Source organism: Thamnophis elegans, chromosome 10 (genome assembly GCF_009769535.1).
Source record: "Thamnophis elegans isolate rThaEle1 chromosome 10, rThaEle1.pri, whole genome shotgun sequence".
Taxonomy (NCBI): Eukaryota; Metazoa; Chordata; class Lepidosauria; order Squamata; family Colubridae; genus Thamnophis; species Thamnophis elegans.
This window is the reverse complement of record NC_045550.1, coordinates 23929779-23943491: the sequence shown is the minus strand read 5'-3', so window position 1 is coordinate 23943491 and position 13713 is coordinate 23929779. Positions and strand designations below refer to the sequence as shown.

The window sequence follows — 13713 nt, the reverse complement described above, 5'->3', positions numbered from 1 at the left end:
CGAGGGAGAGCCTGCATTGGCCAGACTTGAAAGGGAGCGAGGAAGAGGCAGGCAGAGAGAGGGGCGAAAAGGGTCAGGATCGCCTCCTAGTCAACAATCACTTGTTAGCCAGAGTCAATTACCTCGCCTCCGTCTCTCTCTTGCTGCTTTTTCTGCCCCAGCCCGAGGAAGAAGAGGCTGGCTGGGGAAGAGAGCCCTCTCTTGCTGGGGAAGAGAGAGAGGGAGAGAGGGGGGGAGAGGGAGAGAGAAGAAGAAGAAGAGGGAGAGAGAGAGAGAAGGGGGCATCTGGAACTACTGGGGAGGGGGTGTCTCCTAAAATAGCAGCTGCGAAGAGCAGAGCCAGCTAGAGAATAAAGTGGGAAGAAGCGCCTTAGCCACCTTTTCCCTGGGCAGGACTGCAGACTCTTGACCGTCCAGGAAGGGGTCCTCAGCCCCTCTTTATCCCGGCGCCCCCCATTCTCCCGTCCCATGGCCATCAGCCCTGCTATAGGATAGCGTGGCCGTGGTTTGGATTAGGTTGGGGTCTGTTTTGTTTTGCCTTTTCTTTCTTTTGGCGCCCCCCCCCCCGGCCTCCTCTTCGCTTCTCCGCCTTGGCGATTGCAGGAAAGAACGGCGGGGGTGTCAAAGCAGGCTGAGAGGAGCCAGGAAGTGAAAGGGGGTGCCTTGGTGGGGAAGGAGAGGAATCCCAAACACCCGGCAAGCATGACTTCCAAAGACGAGGGCAAAGCTGCCTCGGCCGAGGAACGCCGGAGAAGCCCCCTGGACCACTTGCCACCTCCGGCCAACTCCAACAAACCCCTGACGCCCTTCAGCATCGAGGACATCCTCAACAAGCCCTCGGTGAGGAGAAGCTACACCATCTGCGGGACTGCCCACTTGCTCTCCGCCGCCGAGAAGCACCCCCCGGCTGCCCTGCCCCTTTCTAGCCGGGCACTGCTCTCGCAAACCTCGCCTCTCTGCGCCCTCGAGGAGCTAGCCAGCAAGACCTTCAAAGGACTGGAAGTCAGCGTCCTGCAAGCGGCAGAAGGTAAGGCGAGGGGCTGGTTGACTGGGCCGGGCCTCCATCCTTGTAGGTGGTGGTGGGGTGAGGGTAGAACCGGGAGTTGTCGCGATTGCGTGGGTTGGAGCGCGTCCACTGAGAACTTCCCCGGCAGCCGGCTCGAGAAATAAAAAGTCAGGGCGAGCGGCTTCTTGGAAGCCAACCAACGGGGGCCCTAAAGCAAGGAGCAGTTCCACCTGCTTAAGGTCTCTAAGTCGGACCCTCTTAGAGTCTTCCCTTCTGTCTCTCCCTCCCTATTTCGACTTTGCTGGGTTAAGCAACCCTCGCGTGAAATCTGGGCGACTCTGGAGCACCCATTCGATTTCCGCCCCCCACCTCTAACATATCTATAGCGGTCCTGACGCCGTGGACCCTCGGTGGCCAGGAGGGCCGGGGCCTGGGAAGCTGGGGCCTCCTCCTCCTCTCCCTCTAGCCGCGAAGGAGAAAAGTCCCGCTGAATCTGATCTGGCCTGTGCGCCGCAAAACCGGTTTTCGGGGGCCTTTTGCAGATAGAGAGGCCGGGATGGGTGTCCCCCTTAGGCCCTGCGGCTCTTGTCCTCCGCCCCGGTCCTTTCGGGCCCCAGACTTGGGAGAGGGAACTTGGGAGGTGGGCGCGCGCGTTCTGTGCCTGCGGGCCCGTTTTGCACGCGGGGGGGACTGAAAATCCTTCTTCTGCCTGTTTGCAGGAAGGGATGGGATGACTATTTTTGGCCAGAGGCAGACCCCCAAGAAAAGGAGGAAATCTAGAACAGCCTTTACGAACCATCAAATCTACGAGCTGGAGAAGCGCTTTTTGTACCAGAAATATTTGTCCCCCGCTGATCGGGACCAGATAGCCCAGCAGTTGGGTTTGACCAATGCCCAAGTGATAACGTGGTTTCAGAATCGCAGGGCCAAACTCAAGCGGGACCTGGAAGAGATGAAAGCAGACGTGGAGTCTGCCAAGAAACTGGGACCCAGCACCCAGGTGGATATTGTAGCCATTGCTGAGCTGGAGACGACCCCTGAAGGGAGAGCGAAGTCCCGCTCCCTTTCCCCTACCCATCCCAAACATGGACTGGAAGGTAACGGGGCCCTCCAGCTCTCCCCGGCCTCTCCTCTTACGGACCAGCCGGGCAGTAGCAAGGACTGCTCGGAGGACGAAGACGTGGAAATTGACGTCGATGACTGAATGGTGACAGTGGTGATGGCGGTCCTCCTCCTCTTCCTTCTGTTCTCCCAGCTCTTCTTTTGCCTCGCAAACAAAAACAAGCAGAGAAATGGCCCAGGCATTTCCTCCCCCCCCCTCTTCCCACCTCTTGGCAAGGAGAGAACTGCGCCCCTCCACGCTTCTTCCTCAGCAGCCCCGGGGGAGGGGGGGGACCCGCCGGACTTTAGGAGGGATTGGAACTCACTTCCGTGACAACTCGGTTGTTTATCCCTCCAACAAAAGCAATAAGCAATATAAAACAATCACACTTGTGACCATGACAACAACAACAACGACGACGACGATGATAGTATGAATTAATATCCCAACAGCTGCCTAAACAGGTAGCTCTCATTTTTGGAACTGTGCAATTATGGGTAACTTCTGTATAGATATATTTAAGCATATGTATTGGATACTTACTTTTTTAGGGTTTTTTTTAATTAATAATATACATTTTTGTTGTTGTTTATAAGATAACTCATAACCTTGGGATAAATACCATTACTTCAATGCCTTGTTAGGAAATTATTTTGCTGTTTTTCAAAAATTACTCCATGTAAAATTTAAGTTGGACTCTGGCTAAGCAGCCTTTTCCTTGCATGTTTCCTATATGCACGATCTTTATTTAATTTATTTAATTTGGTTTATTTTATCTTTATTATTTGCTCCTATTTTTCTGAAATATTGCGGGGATATGTCTTCTATGGAAGTTTGAAATATATACTCCCCCCCATCCCCCTCAGCACCTAGGATTTGATCTCAAGTGAGATTCTGCCTCATTTTATCAATTAAAACTATTTTTACCATTTATTGCTATTGTTGTGCTTTTATTTAAGAAAATGAAAGGCTGTCTTTTACATTTTTATATGAAGGTGATTTCAGAAAAGAATCTACTTATTTTGTACTCTTTTTTAGAATTGTTTTGCATGCTAGAAAAATAGTAAGACTATAATGATTGCTAATAATAATATAAATAATAAAGAGGTCCTACATCAACAAATGAGGATATTAGCACTATAAATATAAATGTACAGATTTTTTTCTTTGATCTGTAAAAACAACAGTTTTAAAGGCCTGCTTATTTAAGTTACCACAGAGACAATGTTGTGGTCTCTTAAAGTTGTACAGATGAGATTTTTCCTAAACAATAAAACCTTTAAAATTTTAATACATGGGTTTTTAAGGTTTTCTTTGAGAATTACGTTCTTAGAAAGCCAGATGGTTTGGGATTCAAATTTAATTCCTTAAATGCTTTAAGAATAGTGAAGTTTGCTTTTAGCTACAGAAGGACAGAACAAGTTAGCTGTCTTTTTGAATTATCAAAAAGAATCATTCATTTCAAACCAACCCTAATCGGTCAAGGAACAAAAGTAACATTGGGAGAGGTGCCCTAAAGAAATAATACTTTAGGATCCGTAATTGTGGAAGCTATCAAATGGTACAACTTCCATGGGGGGGAAAAACGATGATATTTTGAAAGAAGACCTGTGTGCCTCTGTGTGTGTATTTGCACACATATCTTTATTTTAAAATGTAGCATAGAGGAGATACGTTCCTGAAGCAGATTTCTCTGTGTTGCATGCAGAATTATCACATTTATCATTTGGATTCCACTTTTATCTATGGATTCATTTCTAGCAAGGAATTTTTAAAATATAAAGTTATCTATTACTAAACCATGCACTACTGATACGGATTTTTTAAAAAAGAAAAAAGTTAAATCACTTGCTTTTGTAAGGGAAGTGAGAAAGAAACACAATACATATTGAAAATCATGACCCCCCCCCCTAATTGTCAAAAGAGGGGGAGGGGGAAACCTTCAGGTGAATGTTACGTTTCTTGATTATCACTTTGGGGCCAAATGGTATTTAATTTCCACCCCTTCCTTTTTATTCTTTTAAATGCATCTCCCTTGCCGCCCAATAATAGCTCGTTCTGCGTTTTTTGTTTTTTTTACCGTCCAACGCGTGTTTTCCCATTCTTGGTGAAATTTATGTGAGAAATGCAAACCTGGCGGACCCCGCGGCCAAGCTTTGAGGCGGGGGAGGAGGCAAAAAGAGGAAGAACTGGGGGTTCCAACTAAGGGGGGGGCGCCGCGAGTTTCGTGTGCGTGTCCCGGGGAGGGCTTGGGGGAGCAGTTTCTCTCAGGCGAAATCAATCTTTCTCCCCTTTGGAAATGGATGGCGTTGTAATTTTTAGCGTAAAGCATGAAAACTGGGGACAAATGAGGCCTCTTCTGTGAAGTGACAAGCGACAATGGGGTCTGCGCTGCCTCCTGCGGCTCGCCGTGCTGAAAGAAGCGTGTGCCTCCGTCGTGGAAAGGACCAAACCGCTTGGAGACCATATGGTTTTTGAATTTTCCTCACCATTTCCAGACAATTTGATGGATTAGGTTAACCCTCCCTTCCACTGTTTAACTCCGCAATAATGGGAGTGGAGCTCTCTGCCCCCCTTCAGCCCCCCCTCTCTGCACCAGGGCATCTGTGCCTTTCGAAGGGCGCTTCCATTCTTCTCCTTTCTCTCTTGGCATTTGAAACAAGTCTATGAATTACAATGAAAGGCACTTTCTTTGGTCTTATTTGGGACAACACTTGTCTTTCTCGCCCCCTCCCCACTTTGCATCTATAGGGAGGAGGGGGTCTGTTTGCCAGGGATTTGTTTGACTCCTGTCCAGATACCACGCAAAGCCTTCAATCTTGTCCTTAAGTGTTTTTATGCTAAGCAGGCATATCGTAAAGGCTGAGAAACTGTGACATTTATGTGAGGATCTAGTTAAAGGGCTTTATTTGTTTTCTTTATCTGTTCTTTCCCTCCCCCTTCTCCACAGATTCTCTTTCTTTCTCTTTCTCTCCCTCTCTCCCCCTTCCAGCTTTTCTTCTTTTGTCTTCGAATGGATTTAATGAGGCTGCAAAAATGCTACAATTCAACGGAAGCAAGAAATGTGGTGTGTTTTGAGAACGAAAAGAAAAGAAGAAGAAGAAGAAAAGAATGGGTGTGGGGAGAACCGAACAGGAGTTCATTTGGAGCTATTGACTCCAGGGTACAAGAGAGAGGGAGAGGGGGGAGCCAGAAGCCTCACACAAGTTTTCCACACGTGGCTAAAAGCAGAGTTTTGCCCGCGTTTGCAGCAGCGCGTTCTTCCGGCCTAGAAGTGGTGAGGTTTGCTCCTGTAAATTGTTTGCGTTGCAGTCAGGTAGTTGGCGCGGAAAGAGTCAGAGACTCGATCCTGAGATGCCCGGTTGTCTCCAGAAAGCCGATCCTTGGAAGCTCCTTTGCATTCCTGGGGGCTACCCGCTTCGTTCGTGGTCCTCCTACCCGCGTTTGCCTCCTTTCCTTTGATCTTCCAGGAGAGAGACACAGGGAGAGACAGAGAGACAGAGAGAGACAGAGAGAGGTTGTCAAAACGAATCTATCTGGACAAGGGGAGTTTTTGTTCTTCTAGAGAAGAAGAGGAGGAAGGGGGTGGTTACAGGCCTCCTTCCGTTTGTTTGCTTTTCTATCAGTCTATTCATTTCATAGAGCCTGGACGCGGCTCCATGTCGCGTCCTGTCTTCGGTGAGTTCCTTCAACTGGATTCTGAAGGGGCAATCCTCCGCCTTGCCTCCTTTTCTCGCAATTGGCCCCATATCAACTAATCAAACCAGAAAATTTAGAACGAAACCGGGAAGGATGGGGGGGGGGCGGGAGGGAAGGTTATTTCGATATATCGGGGTATATTTTGCACCGTTCTCCTGTTGCCCCAGCTCGGGTTATATATTTTCCGAGACTGGCGGAGATTTGTGAAATAGGGGGAATTCAGGCCAACCAGAGACATCTTGACACCAAGGCGTGCCAAAGTTGAGTGGATGTTTGATGAAATCACTAGTCAACAAAAGCCCCGAGCGAGGGAAACACTTTCATCTCTTGCCAAAAAAAAGGACGACGGGGAGGAGCGCTGGGCGCTTTGGAAACCAACCAGATGATGTCCCCGACAAAAGCGGCCAGGTCTGAGGGAGGGCGAGTTTTCTGCTTTGGAGAGAAGAAGGAACTTGATGAAAGGGGCACTTTGCCCGCTTAGTTTTTCTCTAGCGTGACTTTAGCTACCACTGGCGAGTCGGGACCAGCAAAATCCCGGGGGTTAATCGGTCGTGAAATCTATGAACGTGAACGTGCGACCTGAAGCTCACTTAAGATATAGAAAATCCCACTGAACTTCACTGGAGACGGCTCAGTTTAAAAAGGCGCCGCGGGGGCAGCGAAGCCTCGGAAGAGGATAGCGCAAGATAGACCCCCTTTTGCGCCGGGGCCTTGGTTATTCTGTGAGTGTTTAGGATCAGAGCTCTGCAGCTGACTCTGTACAGCCTATCCGTCAGCCCATATCCTTGTCACGAAAAACAAAGGACTAATAAATGCTTATCCTTTAAAAAAAGATATAAAACTCAGAGAAGCGGTAGAAACACTGCACTGGGATCTTTGTTCTCAGAAAGGTCGGCAGTTTGGCGGTTGGAATCCCTAGTAGAGGTCTCCTGCGTGAGCAGACGGGTGGACTGGATGACCTCCAAGGTCCCTTCCAACCCTGTTACTATTTACTCCCATTTTCGGGGAGCCAAGGGAGTCCAGGAATCCTCTCCACAGCCACAGGCCCTGCCTAATCTCTCCAAAGTTGCAAGAGCCCCGCCGTGAGGGACGCCTTGTTTTTTAACCACTGGCCCTGCGACCCCCTTTTCCTTCATCCCCCCCAGTCGCCATCCCCTCCTCCTGCGGGGAGCCTGATCCTGCCTCTGCGCCGGCTCGCTGGGAGGAGCGGGGAAGGGAGGGAGGCGCGTTTGGCGCGTCATCTGGCACCGCCGGTTCCCCCTCGAGTCTCCGCGCTCGGCGAAGCGGCGGCGGCGGTCGCGCGGGGGGTCATTGGCTCTTGTACGACGCGCTAGATTAGCTTCCGATTCCGTGTTGGGAGCGCGTGTTTGGCCCACGAAATCTGCGCTGGGCGTTGTTCTCCACCAGCCGGTGCACTTCCGCGGGCTGCCTCCGGGACTGCGCCCCCTACTCGGCGGCTGATGGGTGCGCGCTCAGCCCAGCTGACGCCGTCAACGAGGGCCCCGGCGAAGGCCGCCTGGGCCAGACCTGATCTTCTTCTCCCTCTTTTTCCTGGAACCCTCGGATCCATCCACGCTTCTTCTCTCCCTTTGACTTCCCAGATTTTTCCGCCCAGGAGGTGCCCGAGAGGGCGTGTCCGCCCGCGCGAAAAATGGTTTGTCGGAATGCTCGGGTGTGTTTTGCTGACAGGATCCAATCCCGACGCAGTCAATCTCCTCGTTCTTCCTTTGGAAGAGAAGGCACCATCGCCCCGCTTCTGCCGTTTCTTCCAGACCTAAACATGGGGCTATTCTGAGTCTCTCCCACATTCCCACCACTTGGGGGGAGGGAGCACGAAATGCCCCCTTCTCTCTGTCACGAAATCTTGCCTTTGTGGCTTCTAGTCCCATTGGGCTCCCCAAAGGTAACCGCAGACACACACACACACACACACACACAGAGTTCCTCTTCCCTTCCCCAGCTGAGTTGAGGGAGAGGGGCGGTTGAGTCAGTGAAATTCAGTTCCTTATTTTATGAGGTGTCAGGGTTGATGTCAGACGTGGCAACGATAACTAATACTACCGTCTGAGAGACCAGAACGTGGTAATTAATCCCAAAGACTTAAGTGTATTTTAGTTCAGGAGGAAAAAAAATCACTAATTCAATCGTCCGGAAAATTGAAGTTTGATGCATGAGTCCCTGTTGAAAGGGAAGGTTCTTTCTCTCTCCCCCCCCCTCATTCGGATTCTGGGATTGAAGTCTCATCTCGCTCTTTCTTTCTCTCCCCCCACCCGCCTGCTTTTCTCCTGGCATTAGTGTGTATATCTACATACATGCACACAAACCCTGTCTAAAAGACACTGTTCTTAAATACATATGCAACTAGATCTGTTGGAAAACATTCTATCAACATAGTTTTATAAATGTAGATCCCATGCAAGTAAGTTGGTGTGAGACTGTGACCCAAAATGGAACCCTTAGACACCCTCCTCCGTCAATTTCCTTTCAAATGAATATGCATGGTTGAAATGCAATACAGGACCACTTGAGAATAACTGCAACTGAATACATCTGAATGAAATGGTATGGGATTGTGCTACTCAGTATGGCCATGTGCCATATAATATAAATGAATAACCAGTTACCCCAATGCGTAATATGTGAAACCCAACTGGAATACAGCAAACTAACAGATTTGTCTAATTATAACTGCCCTGTCAGTTATAATTGATAGGCACCCAACTGTACAATAGGGTTGCCAAACAACATCAGCTACGGTAGTAGCTGAAGGACAACTAGCAGAAGATGCCCACCACTACATCCATCCATGCCACACGCACAAGGAGGTTTGAAAGAGAGCATCTTCCAACTGTAATGCAATATTTCCACCAGTCTCAGAACAGAGTCACACTGTGCCTCCCTCAGCCCATGAGCAAAGAGCTTCTGTTAGAGACACCCACCATAGGAGATGGAAATCTAAATTCTACTTAACATGCGACGAAGCATACACATACAGCCTGCAATTTCAAACTAGACCTAATGGCTAATATTAGACACTTCCTTTGTATGGTTATATAATCCTGACTCCTTCACTCCCTACACCCCCCCACCATTAACTGATGTCTGTAAACAGATGCACAGGTTCTGTGACCTAACCTTTTACATCTGTTTCCATACATCAAGGGTATTATTTTTTGAGATGCAGATCTTTGGCATGTCTGCTGCTGTTATTTGGACTGCTAAACTGAGGGGTCATCAAGTTTCTCAGACCTATTTAATCCTGTACTTTGCTGCTTCTTTGAGAGATGGATTGAGGGTTTTTGTGCTTTGGAAGCATGGTGGCGTAAGTGCGTTTCAAATAAATAGGCTAAGTGGGCAGGTAAAGACCATCCCTGATTTGCTCAGTTTGCAGTTTTGATTTAGGGTGCTGATTTGACAGGCGGGAGATGTGTTTAGATTCCAGGTTTGCTACAAGCTCAGGGGCTGAATTCTCACAATGCTCTAGGCTAGCCTAAAATGGTTTTATGATTTAATAGATTGTGAGATGCAAAGTATTGCCAGATCATTTTGGGTGAATCCACTAATTATGTTGGATTACGTATTTGTTTGTATGGACACTGCACGAGGACATGTTAATTTGGATGAGCTCAGCAATTCTACAGTTTTGAGCAAAACATTTTCCCAAGGTCAATTCCATCTATGCAAAGTACAAAAAAACCAAGCTTACAGCAGATCAAATGATTAAGTTTTCCTTGAGTTCAGTGATCTATACTGCACAGAGTCTGATATAATTTTATGTTCTTTCTGTGTCACTACAGTACTATATACTAATTTCCCTGGGAAAAAACCCTTATTTTTTTCATCCTGAAGCCCTCCAAATGTTTTAGACCATACTTTTATCCCTTCTACTAAAACACACTACACTGCAGACACCACTTCAAGTGTGTATTTAGATTTTGAAGAAGCAAGGCTGCTCAAGATACAAGAGATACCTGTTTTCCCATTCCCAATTCAAAATACCCAGTTTTCAAGCCTGGTCATGTTTTTTTGTTAAACAAACAACAACAGAAAAAATCCTACAAGCACAAGTCCCCTAAGAATTACACTGAGGAAAAAATAGAAGCATTAATTAGTTAATGATTTGCTGCCCCTTGGCAGATCAGCAAATCAGTGGCCTGGGGTAGCATTCCCAGTAATCCAACAGCAGAGTGAGTCCTGTTTTCTGATCAAAAGGCCTAAAGTGTTGAAATATCATGTCACAGATACAGCTGTGCTAGATTTGCAGTTAAAACAAACAAACAAACATGCAACATGCTCTATTAAACAGGACAGAACTTAATCCTGCTCTACTGGAATATTTGCAACTTCCCAGCAATTTTTCCCATATCTGTATGGAAAAGAGCAAATGATTTCTCCTGCAAGAATAGTGACAATATTGTTGCTAGGATGTTAGTCTGGGTTGTTCAAGCATACAGATAATCACAATTTATGTATTTTATCTATAATCTTTATCTTTGCCATTGAAGTCCTCCAGCATTTTAATTGGCTGGTGAATGGCTATTCTGCTTAACAGCAGAGTACTATAATTGGTTTATTGAAAACCTTGCATCAGATGAGACTCTTCTGCATAGTTTACCTGGGATAACGTCCTAAACTGGAGCTTTTTAGGTATCTTGTTCAAGTGTTGCCATAGTTAATGTGGTAACAGAAGCAGCCCAGTTTCAGAATTGCACCATTTGCTAATCCATAAAAATAATATTAAACCTAACCTTGCTGAGCATATTGTGTGGATGCAACTGAGATGATTAAAAGTCTTGAATGAAAGCAGCTGCTTTTCTCTTGAAGAATGAAAATAATCCAGGAGCTCTATGTTTTTGCTTCATAAACAATGTTCTATAGCAATATTTCATTATTTTGCTTGACATCTAATTTTGAGAAAAATAATTTTGCCACCTCCCAGCCTTTCATACTGTATTTTCCCACAAATAAGACCCTGTCTTATATTTTTGCCACCAAAAAGGCACCAGGTCTTACTTTTGATAGGGGTATCTACTGAATTACCTCACTTGCACGCATCACCCCCAGCCTCTTTTTCGCTATCAGAGGCCTTCAGGAACTTCTTCATCCAGCAAGGCCAGCAAGTCTTTCCTGAAGGCTTCTGCAGCTGATAACAGAACTTCAGATCGATCCAAAGCTCTATTATCGGCTACAGAGGCCTTCAGGAAAGCCTTGCTGGCTGCAGAAGAAATGGACTGAGATGTGGGAGGCCTGGCTGCAACTATCCGAAGGTAAGTAGTAGCACAGCTCCACTCACCACATCCCAACCCTAGCTTAATTTTTACCTGTGGAGTGGGTGGGGTCTTAATTAGGGCTTATTTTGTGGGGGGGTAAAGCTTATATTGGGCGCACATGCCAAAATCAAGCTAGGACTTATTTTCTGAGTAGGTTGTATTTTTGGGAAAACATGGTACCTAAAAAAGGTACCCTTCCTATCCAGTATTATTGGACAGCATACTTTCTGATACTTACAGTGTAGGTACCCCTCCTGTACTTACAATTCAAGGCAAATACCCAAAAGATAGAGAAGCTGCAGGTCCCCGTCTCTCACTTAAGGGAGAAGCTCACACCAACTCTATTTCTGCGCATTATTTTTACTGCACAAGGTACACCAGTCTCATGGTGGCAAATGCTTTCCCAGTTGAAGATGCTGGCCAGCTCCTGCTCCGAACCTGACTCCTGCTCCTTTGAAGGAATAAATTAACTTCTCCAAGCTAAATGGAAGAAGAAACATTTCCCTCCCCACTATTATAGGCACTGTTGAAATTTGGATACTACCTGCCTGATATCAGATGATGGGGCCAGATGAACTCAACTTTACTTAGGAAGATGTAAGAAAAAGATTTTTTAGGGGAAAGGGGGAAATTTTGAGTTCTGACTTCAAATGAATGCTTGTAATTTCTCCATTTCCCTTCCCACCTGCACTCCAGGCAGTCCTTAATTATACATATAGAAGCAAGTCAGTGTGATGGAGTGATTAGATTGAGACTTGGGGAACTTCTGTTCAACACTTCTCTTGACCATGGAACTTATTGGACAATTTTGGGTGAATCACTTTCTCTCCATTCAATCTACATCCATCCAATCACAGAGTTGTTATTGTTAGGATAAAATGAGACCCGATTCAGCAATTTGTTGGCTTGAATGCCTCAATGGAAAGAAACAACCAATAATTGACCTTAAGTAGTCATTCTGTTCAATCTTCTGCTTGAATTCAGAAAAGAACAACTTCTAAAGCACAATGCAGAAGTTGCAAATCATTATTTACTCAGAGCATCCTGGTCTGGCAAAAATCTCCTGCTTAAAGCCATATGAAGGGATTTACAAGCACAAAATGTAGGGTGTTTCATTGATTACAATTGTGACATTCAGATTACTAATATTAAGCAATTCTGGTCAATGTAAAAAAGCTAGCTCAGAGGACATTTGGATAATTTCTCATATTTATCCAAATTGTTCTATCAAGCAAATTCACTTAAATGGAAGGGTTTTTTTAAAAACATGTTTGTTTGTTTGTTTATGGATCTTAGCCACCTGCTCAATCTGGATGAACACGTTTGGGATGAACCAGAAGTTAGAGAAGTAACTTTATTCGTTTGAATTAATTGTTGAATCAGTTTATTCAATTACTGATACATCTGTATATAATCAATAAGGCAGGTGATGTTGAAAATCCATGGGGATGATGGCTGATGTAGTTATTGTCTGAGGAAAAAATATAGTTAGAATGATACTCCTTCTAGATCAGAAAATCTTTTTCCTGGGGGACACTTGAGATTAAAAACCTACACATTTTTATTGGCTGCTGAAGTACTAGTGAAAATTTACAGCACATCAACTCAAATGGTATGTTGCACTTCTCTCAAAGTTGCACATTTCATTTTCAATGAAAGGTATAGCAGTTATTCTAGTCTGAATACCATTTAGCATTTTTATGAAGTATAGATGAAAGGTTGTTTTTAATTAAAAAAAATTTGAATGTGTATCAAAAAGTAAATCTGACATATAGGATACCTCAGTAAATGTAAAACATGACTCTTCCTTACTAAAGTTTAATGTCTGTTTACTTATCAAATTCTTAGGCATGGTTATTAAAATCTGCATTGATACAGTTTTAATTTTTAATCACAGGGTGGGGTTGTATTATTCCTGTGACAATGTCCCTCACTCAGTACCCTCTTGCCATGTTCTTTCTGATGGAAGCATTTGTAATGTAACTTTTTCTATATAGACTTTGCCTAATATTTTAAGAATATTTTTCTCAACTACAGATCAGCAAAAATGCAGGAGTGAACCCTCAAAATAGTAAACAATTTCATCTAAACTATATTGTACTATGATCTGGGAATTCATATAAATGAAACACATTAATAGTTATTTTTTGTGAGATTTCACATGACATTAATTGCTCAGAAATGGAATCTGCCTTAGTTTGATGAGAATCCTCCTCTAGATAATCTCTTCATCTCTAATGGCCCGAATTTGGATTAGAACAAACTTTAAAAACAGTCTACATTTTAAAAAGTGTTCTTTATTTTATAGAATCTAATTAAATTTAAAACTAATGAAAACTACTGTTGGATATTAGGGATTTTCAAAAGGTCACTATGATGATCTGAATAATGAAATACTATTGATGAGACTCATAGTCAATTCCAATTTAGTCTTGAAGCTACTACTTAACATTAAGCCAATCATAACATATTTAGCTAAGTTTCCTTTAAGTGTAATTGTAACAATAGCTTATTTTTATCCTGCCTTTATTATTTGTATAGATAATTCAAGGTGGCATATGCCTAATATTCTTTCTTCCTCCTATTTTCCTAACAACAACTATCCTGCAAGGTGGATTGGGCTGAGAGAGAGTGAT

General features: G+C 44.9%; 1 protein-coding gene across 1 annotated transcript; it reads left to right on the top strand.

Moving 5' to 3' along the window:
* Positions 1-702: 702 nt before the first annotated feature.
* On the top strand, positions 703-2210 carry LBX1 (ladybird homeobox 1). The gene is made up of 2 exons (XM_032224800.1): positions 703-1027; positions 1726-2210. Exons 1-2 carry the CDS (start codon positions 703-705, stop codon positions 2208-2210), a joined length of 810 nt encoding a protein of 269 aa, XP_032080691.1.
* The last annotated feature ends 11503 nt before the right edge of the window (positions 2211-13713 follow it).

Bases quoted from the DNA above. Each gene is read 5' to 3' on its own strand.
- LBX1 (XM_032224800.1), top strand. From the start codon at position 703: ATGACTTCCAAAGACGAGGGCAAAGCTGCCTCGGCCGAGGAACGCCGG. The intron at 1,028-1,725 runs GTAAGGCGAGGG...GCCTGTTTGCAG, and splicing joins CGTCCTGCAAGCGGCAGAAG to GAAGGGATGGGATGACTATT.